We start from the raw sequence: 9030 nt of genomic DNA, 5'->3' as shown, positions 1-9030 counted from the left end.
AACCTCAATACTTTTGGATAATTAGATATTATGCATTTGACCCAATTTCTGCTGCAAAGAAAACTTGTTTTTTCATTTGGACAACAAGCACAAATGAAAAAACTGACTCATGTGCTGTAGACCGAAGTCATATGGTCATCGTATGTCACTCAATACAGTTAGAGTGTTTAGACTTGCTCTACATATTGAAGGAGCACTCTAGCCATTTAGTATTTAGCATTGCACTTTGGTAAATTTGGGGGTCTTGCAAGAGACAGATGTGAAACACCAGAACTGGTGCAGCAGAGGTGAACACACCTTGACTTAAGTCCCCTAAAGTGGTGGAAGAAATATTTAAATCCTTTACTTGAGTAAAAGTATGTATTATCAGCACAATGTACTTGTGAAGTATCAAACCTAAGAAGTCCTCATTCTGCAGTAAAATGGTCCCTGGCTGTGTTTTACTATTATATTTGATGTTTCTGGATTAATATTGCTGCTGCATTAATGTGTATGTTTCATCTTACTGCTGTAGATGGTTGAGCTCTCTTTAACTACTTAATATACTGCTGGGCAGTTTAATCTGCAGCAATGCATCATATTCTACAAGATCATCGTATGTGTGTAGCGTCACTGCCCCGTGAGAACCACATATCTCTAAATAGTCACCTTTTCATGAGTCAGCAAAACAGCCTGTTTTCAGCTTTGTGACGCTGCACTTTCCAGCTGACCCACTGAAAATATCTTATTTAGCTGAAGAATCATCTTAATTTTCTCAGCTCATAAAGGAACACGTCATCCTTCAGTTTGTCAGAAACATTGAAAATCATGAAATTTGGAGATGCATGTTTTTTAATGGACAGGATGGATAGGAAAAAAATGCAATCGGAAACATAATGAGTTACTAAAGCTGTTAGACAAATGTAGTGGACTGGAAATTACAATATTCGCCTCTGAGATTAAGTACAGTATATGTGCAAATGTACTTAGTTATATTCCACCACCGGGCCCCTAATATGGGTCAAGTTTCCAAAACACTGCCTCCCTAACTTGCCAGAGTACAATGTGATTACGTCATAACAATAGAAGATCATTTGTGCAGTGATGTCACTTTCAACAAAGGCCCTGAGCTACACTTAAACCTGTCACGCTGCGGTATGAATCACCAGTGACCTTAATAGCAGGTCAACCGGTTGAATGTTTCCTTTTCATTTAAGCTTCACGGGTCCAAGTCAGTCTCTCTCAAACCCATTTTTTAACTGGAGACCTGAACTGGACGAACATAGTGTAAGGGGCAAAAAAGACACTTAAACATTTCATTTTATCATAAATAATGAACATCCAGGCATCACTAACACACCAGAACTATGCAGCACCCGTAAGAGAAAGTGAGTGAGGGAGAGAGAGAGAGAGGGAGGGAGTAGATGATGATGAAACTCAAGTGTAAGACACATTTTAAAAACACATCATGACCTGCAATTTGTGTGAAACGCTGTTTCTTCATGTTAAATATGTTAACTTGTCTTGTTAGCAAAGTGTGACCTTTGTATAATTACATCACTGTGAATCCATTGCTATAGATTGATAGTCTGAAGTGGTTATAGAGGGTCACTTGTGTTCACACAATATACAGAAATTAACTGATTTAGAAACTGTATTATTTTCAGTGTGTATCTCCTATGATGTGCATTCAGTAATAAAAGGCTGATAAAGTGCATTTTCTTTGTAAATCTACAAAAATCAACACACAACACAGGTGTGTACAAAGTATATAATCAAGTGTATTTTCATCTTTATCCACGTTCTGTACACATATTAAGATCCATTTCACATGAACACTATACAATAGCAATGAGTGAGGAATGGAATATTTTCTGAGTGCTGAGCAGCTCATGTTGAATGGCACTTTCATAAAAAAAGAACAAGAAATCACAGAGCATGAATAAGTAAATGTAGACAGAACACAGAAAATGGCTTTATATTATCAGATCCATTGAGTAACAGATTCAGCACATATAAAATGCACAATGCAACAAAACATTTGTTTGTTCCATCCTTGTGTTTTCTCTGCATAATCTGAACCGTAAATAATGCAAAAACATGTTTGCAGCTATCAGAGGAAAGTGTGCTTTTTGTCTGGATTTAAGTAAAAGGCAATCTAAAATGTAATGTGTTAAGAGGAGTGGTAACAAGATACATCGAAATATCAGAGAAATATCAATACAATTCACAAACCTTCAATTATTCATCTCATAGAATAGTCTTTTAGTAACTGATAGAAAAAAAAACAATACATGTTTGGCTGCTTTACAAGGAATATCTATGTCTCAAAGATATGTTTACATTTTCTGTGTGCTTTTGAATTATCCCATGACAGTTTAGAGAAAGGAAAAGATCCAGAGAGAGCCGGCCTCCGGTGAGGCCCGTTGGTTCCCTCTTTTCAAGAAGACAAACTTCCTCAAAATGTGATTCTGTGTTCCCCCGAAATTCCTGTGAAGTTCGGGCTCCAGCGGTTCGGGCTCCAGCGGTTTTGATGTCATCGTAAAAGCCCCTTCTTAGGGGCAGAGCGTCTCAGACGTTTCTTTTTCTCCGTACCTGTTCCCCTGCGTACACAATCCTTTTCCAATCTGCTAACCTCTATATGTACACACAAGCAATGTTCACAGAGAAATACCTTCACTGGTGTAAACTGACTCATTCACAATTATCCCTACTTGGAATGGCATGGCAAATTGACTGCGATGTCTGACGTCACATGTTTCTGATCAATCATACTATAAGGTTCACTGGCCAGAGTGTGTTGAGTGATTTAATAATCCCTTTAAAATGCTGTATTTTTGCTAAATATCATGCTTCATTTATGATACTGCCCCAGCAACATAATACCATCTCATGTGGACAGAGGCAGAGTAACCACATAACATAACGTGGAGGCTGCAGAGATGACGTCTCATCCGAATAAAGGCTTTCTTTTTCAGCACACTCAGAATTACTGGGCTGCTCTCTGCTCATCTACCATAAAAATTCAATAACTTGCCTGGTTCTGCCTCATATGTATATCATAATGGGGCCATTGAGACTTGAGATAGAGCATTACAAAGAAGTACAAAGAAAACATTTAGGCAAATCTGTCCGGATGTTCTCAGCATTTTCTTCACTGTACCATGCTATATACAAAGCCAAAGTGGATATGCCTCTTCCTAGCTTGTTAAAAACATAAAAAAATGAGCAAAGAATTGGTGTACGTGGACCGAGTGCACGTAGTGACACAGAGGATGAGTCAGATCTTGAGCCATTGATGAGGATTTTATCTTTAATACGAGCTGGGCAACCTTGCCTTTTGAGACAAATGAAACTGTTAAAAGCAAGATACGATTGCTTTGTGCAGTTGTTTTTTGTGGCCTCTGAAATTTCTCTGATGGTCGACGTGACAAAATAGGGGAGTGAAACGAAAGCATCCTCTCTCATCCTCTTGTCTCAGTCCGCACTTTCCTTCTCCGAACTCAGACGTAATATTCTTTGTCTTTGTTCTTTTTGCCCTTTGTGATTGCCTTGGCCACAGAGGCCGTTGCTGTGCTTTTGTCTTTGACCACTGCTCCGTTGCCCTCCACAGTGGAATTGTTGGCAAAATTGTGGCTCTGGTCTGTCTGGTAGGAGCCCTCGTCCCGGTTGCGGTACTTGTACATGGCATAGAGGAGGATAAGAATGCAGAGAGCAGCAGCAGCCACAATACCAACCACCATCCCGGTGGTGCTACTGGACTCCCTGATCACCTCCACGGCACCGGGTTGGCTCTTTTCATCAGAGGCTGTGGGGTTGGCTGTGGGCACATGGGGAAAATTGGGGGGGTAAGTTAGTCCTGGTGTGTTTCGGGAGGATGGAGGAGCAGGGGGCAGAAGCACCTGGTCGCGGGTGTTCATTTTGCCTGCGGGGATGTGGAGCTGGTCAGGGTTGGTGGTGGGAACATAAGGAGGTAAGGGGCGGGGTTTCTGGACTCCACCCTCACCAGCGGTGGGAGGTGGAGGAAGGACTGTCCTGTCAGTGACCATGGGGGAATTTTTATTGTAAAAGTCCTCGTCATCTGATTCCGTCATCTCCCCAGAGCCGAAGGCCGAGACCTCCACAGGGTCACCACAGTCCTCCTGGTCCGGGGGGCAGGAAGGGTGAGGAGGGAGTATCAGGGACTCTTTGGTGGTTTCAAGTGGGGATAGGAGGGTGGGGGGAGGAGGGATGACGGGGTAGCGGGTGGCGATGGATGGGGGCTCAAGGGAATCCACTGTTATAATAGGCAACACTAATTCACCTCCTAGAAAGGAAACAGAAAAGGTAGGGGATCCTAAATTAGAACAGCATTAAAATTAAAATTCTGGCTGAAAAGTGGTGCTCATTAAGAGGAGGCTCATTATGTCAAATATTACTGAGGAATTAGACTAATATTAGCTGGCTTATCAGTGATGTCATTTATAGCTATCACACATTTTATCCCGATCTACAATACATGGTTTTTTACATCAACATTTTGGCAAGCTAAAACCACCGTGACGTTCTCGAACGATGTAGTTCCTGATCGGTATATGGAGCCAGTGTGTGGGCGTGCAGATTAAGAACGTTAAGAACATCATGAAAATACAAATGCAAGAACAATAAAGAGCTCACATGTAGACACAAACATACAAGGTGACCCATGAAAGGCGGCAGCTGAATGAAGAGCACATGACAAAGAGAGCACATGACAGACAAAGAACAGTAAATTAAAATTGCCATGCTGCTGTGTGCACATCTGTAGGCAGGGGTGGAGGGGTGGCAAGAGAAATCACAGACAGGTTATTGTACGCAGGAATCACATGTGGAATATTGTGGCTGGATATCTGGACATAGATTCCTCTATATATATATTTATATAAATGATATATTCTCCTGTGTGAGCTATCACAGCATGCATTGACATTTTCCTTTGATCTGACTCCGAGGTCAGAATGTCTTCTGGTTGCGGAGGAATACTTCAACGGGTTTGGTTATTTATGGCCGCTAGCTTCTGTTTCATCATTATTTGAGTCACACTTTGCAGGGCCAGTCAACAACAAACAATTCTGATAAGGTCATATTAATAATTGAGGCAGCCATAATAAGGGCAGACTGCTTCTTAAATTCCACAGCTTGTTTCTGTCACAGGCCTGATCTCCTGTCTACTGTTGTCCACCCTTAATGACTGCAGTGCACTTCATAAAGATTTCCCTCTGTCCAATTTAGTGAGTTATAGACATGACAAAGATTAACATACAGACTGAACTGATGCTAGCTGAGTATCCAAATGAGGACAGCTGTTTGACGGAGCCCCTGAATAAATGAGCGTGTGATAGCAGCAGAAACATGGAACTGGAAGGGGAGAGTTGAAAATGTGAAATTAATGACGGCTGACTGAAGTCAGTGCGTTCTGTTCTACCATCTTGAGTAAAAGTAACATTACTAGGAGGTGGATGAGAGCTGCACTCCCACCTCTTTTTGTCGGTGCAGACCCACCTGTTCCTGGCTCACACTCTTCCAGATCCTCATCATCACTTGGACACTCGGCTGATGCCACCAAAATATCATCAGAGTTCTGCGGCTGAAAGAGAAACAGAGAGTTGCTTTTATCAAACGCACGGCCAACACGTTCCCATCGTCTAGATTTGAGCTGACTTTGTGTTCTGGCCATGTTTGCTGGCTGACTGTCCTATTTGAGGAAAGAATGCAACATGCAGCCCTGTACCACTTCAGTGTTTTTGCTCTGAGCCACACCAGTAAACCAGACCACAACCTGTGCATTCAACCTGTTTACCTGTGGAATGTTCCAAACAGGTGTTAATGCAGCGTTCCACACCTTTCCCAGCCTTTTGTTGCTCTGGTCCCAACATGAACATGGTTTATGAAACATGTTGTTGCCATCAAATTCAGAATAAGCATAAAATTACAAAAGTCAGTGAGGAAGTAAAACATTGAACATATTGCCTTTGTGCTGTTTTCAACTGAGGATCTGTGAAAAAGAATTAGTAAATTATCACATTCTGTTTTATTTACTGTATGTGTTACATGGCGTCCTAACCTTTTTGAAATCAGGGTTGTGTATAATTTGCTTTTTGTACAATTTCTTTGTATCATTATTGCTAAGACAAATTTGCACTTGCCAAATCAGGGCTTCGGTATATTCAAATTGGATTTTACTGTGCACAATGGACTGAGAATACCTGAGAACAGCAGGGAATAGACGGTTCGCTAATGCATTACTTGGATAAATTGAAAATGCAGCAAAGGCAATTTTAGGGAAACTGGACAAGAGAAATCTAGTGAAAAATGCACTCTGTATTTTCATTAGGAGAAGAATGGGGATTTTTGTTTGAAACTTCAGAACTCAAAGTACAACAGCTGAAATCCTTCCAATTTGGCCGGTTTGCAGCGTTTTGGACTAAAATCAGCTCATTTGAAATGGTGGTCGGTAACATTCACCAGTCTGGATGCAGTATTGTGACTGCTCAGTGTGTGAAAATCTGCTCTTCAAATGTATTCAGTAAAGATTATTTTTTGCATTTCTGTACTAGTTCAAAAATACACTGAAGCACGAATAAGATAAAGCTTTGTTATGCTTTTGAATTATACAAAGAATTCACAGTCAGATATGTTATTCTACTTATAATTGATATGATTTTGTACATGCATAATGCACTTGACAATAATGGAAATTTAATTTGAATGATTTCTTTGTGTTCGAATCCATTTCAGTCTCCAGTGATGATGAGTGCATTTAGAGACATATACAGATGGTGATGTGTTTTTACTTCAAGCTAAAGAGCACCTTTTCTCATGATCATAAAAACAACAAAACAAAACAGAATAACTCCTTCTTTTGTGGGGTCATGTTTAACTCAATCCCTGCACATTACACATCAGAGTTCACCTTCCTCTGAGACTTAGCTCTTCAAATTGGAATAACCTTTAAAATCAGAAAAAGAAGCCAATTTTTTCTGTTATTTCACTTTCAATAAAAAGCTTTCAATTTCCACGAAGGAACAGCTTTCCAAAGTTAAGTGCCATGGCCACTGCAAGTGCAGAGAGAAACCAAGGATTCAGGTGTACTGTCTGATCGTCCTTGGTGATGTGATTGTGTTCTTCTGTGACACAGGTTGGCACAGTATTACGGCTCTAGTATTACAGCTGTACATGTTAACACACCATGAATGGAAAACCTCAAACTATGAACAGAATGTATAGAGTGCTCCTGGGAGAAAATAAGCATGAAGGATCAAGGTGCATTACTTTACACCTGTACGAGGAGTTCAATACAAGAGAATATCATACAATGTTAAGCCCTCTTCTGTGGTTGATGTCAGAGTTATAATTATGTTGGAACATACAGAAATGAAATATTTAATTCAATTTTGGTTCCCTATTCATCATAATGGTGTACTTTGGAGAAGAATGCCCAGTGAACTGATGAATAGAGACCATTAAGAACACTCTCAAATTAGCAATAGATCATATGTTAGCGTATTAGCAACAGACTGCTGGAAAAACATGTTTAGAAATGAAGAAAAAAATAATGTAATGACCTAATGGCACATAATATAAATGGTCATGCATGATTTTCTCAGTATTTCCACAACACCAGAGATTCAGAGAATAATACACTTTATTCATTTTGATGGCTTTAACCTCCTGGAAAAATGTTAACAACAACATCATCTAAGTTATAAACCAGTTCGCCGATAAATTAGCATCCAGCTCTCTTCTAATTTTCCTTCACACTCTCTCTGACCTTTGAGATGCTCTCCCTCAAGCTGGGTGAGCGCTGCCTGCGGGTGGTGGTGGTGGCCATAGTGGTGGTGGTTTCCATGATTGTGGTGGACATATCGGACACCGCCAGTGGGGTGGCGGAGGTGGTGTCGGTGGTCAACACGGACAGCGAGTCCCCGACCAGTCGAAGGTTCCCCTCCACCTGCACGCTGGGATCATTTTCTGCTGCCAGTTTCAGCACCTGGAGGCCGTTGTAGTAGAGCCCTGAAATCTGACCCTGGAAGGGCCGACCCTTGTCGTGGCCGCCAATTTTAATGGCTGCCTGGCTGTTAAAGATGGTCAACTGTCTCCCTGAAGCCAGACAGAGACACAGAGGAAGAGAGAGGTGGAAAAAGGGAGAGAATGGTGGAGCAGACATAGAGGAGTCATATGGAAGAGCTTGCACAAGGACATCATTTGAACCAGGTTGGTTTTAGGGAACAATAATAGTTAGTCATTGATTTAAAACTTGATTTAGATGTTAACTTTAATAGGGGATGGTTAGTTAGCAGCAAGTTTATAATTTAGACCTTACACATGCAGGTTACAACCATCTGAGGAGGCGCAACGTCTATATTTAGGTGCCTATTTAAGTGTTTTGGTTGGATGGAGATTTTGAATCATCACTGAGTTAGGAAAGTGTCTGTAGGGAAAAAAGGATTTATTTATCTCTTAACTCCAGAACAGATGGTGCAAGGATGCATATCTCTTGGCTTCTTTTTTTTATACAAAGATGGGCAAATTATTAAAATGTCTTACTATACTTCAGACTGTGCAAAGCCAAATGACAATAAAAGCTGAACATCCCTCCCTCCACTGACTTCATCAGCCATTAGGCCACTGAAACATGCTCTGGTCTGGGTCCCCCCTAGTCCAATTGTTTCACCTCCTGAAAGGGGCAATGATATCTAACAGCACCATTGTCAGCAGCTTCACTGATAAGCCATGTTATATCAGAGGAAGAGGACTGCGGTAATGAGCCCATCTCAAGAGAATACTTATTAGCAAAGTTAATGGCTGCAAACAGTGAGCCTGTCAGGGCCGTTTTGTCGCAGCAAAAGAATCTTCAGGCCCGAGAGTCTGACGTGGACGATGTAGTACAAGGTAAAGCAATACAAGGTTGAAGGGAACAAGGCAGGGAGAAGAAGTTATTTGGTATGATCACATCAAGGAGTTATAGTTTATCATGTTCAGTTTAGGAGGAGCGAGACCCGGTCAACTTACGTCACATGTTAAGTTTCACTG

The 9030-nt window shown here is 41.1% G+C and overlaps 1 protein-coding gene across 1 annotated transcript in view; it reads right to left on the bottom strand.

Moving 5' to 3' along the window:
• Positions 1 to 2082: 2082 nt before the first annotated feature.
• Positions 2083 to 9030, bottom strand: part of nrxn2a (neurexin 2a) — an 89748-nt gene continuing 82800 nt past the window's right edge. Inside the window, exons 19-21 of the mRNA XM_041951566.1 lie at positions 7769 to 8097; positions 5500 to 5584; positions 2083 to 4285 (exon numbers count right to left, since the gene is read on the bottom strand). Of these exons, the coding sequence (XP_041807500.1) occupies positions 3483 to 4285; positions 5500 to 5584; positions 7769 to 8097 (1217 nt within the window). The 3' untranslated portion in view covers positions 2083 to 3482. The remainder of the gene's footprint in view (positions 4286 to 5499; positions 5585 to 7768; positions 8098 to 9030) is intronic.

Source organism: Chelmon rostratus, chromosome 14, assembly GCF_017976325.1.
Source record: "Chelmon rostratus isolate fCheRos1 chromosome 14, fCheRos1.pri, whole genome shotgun sequence".
NCBI lineage: Eukaryota > Metazoa > Chordata > Actinopteri > Chaetodontiformes > Chaetodontidae > Chelmon > Chelmon rostratus.
This window is presented reverse-complemented; position numbering and strand designations above follow the sequence as displayed.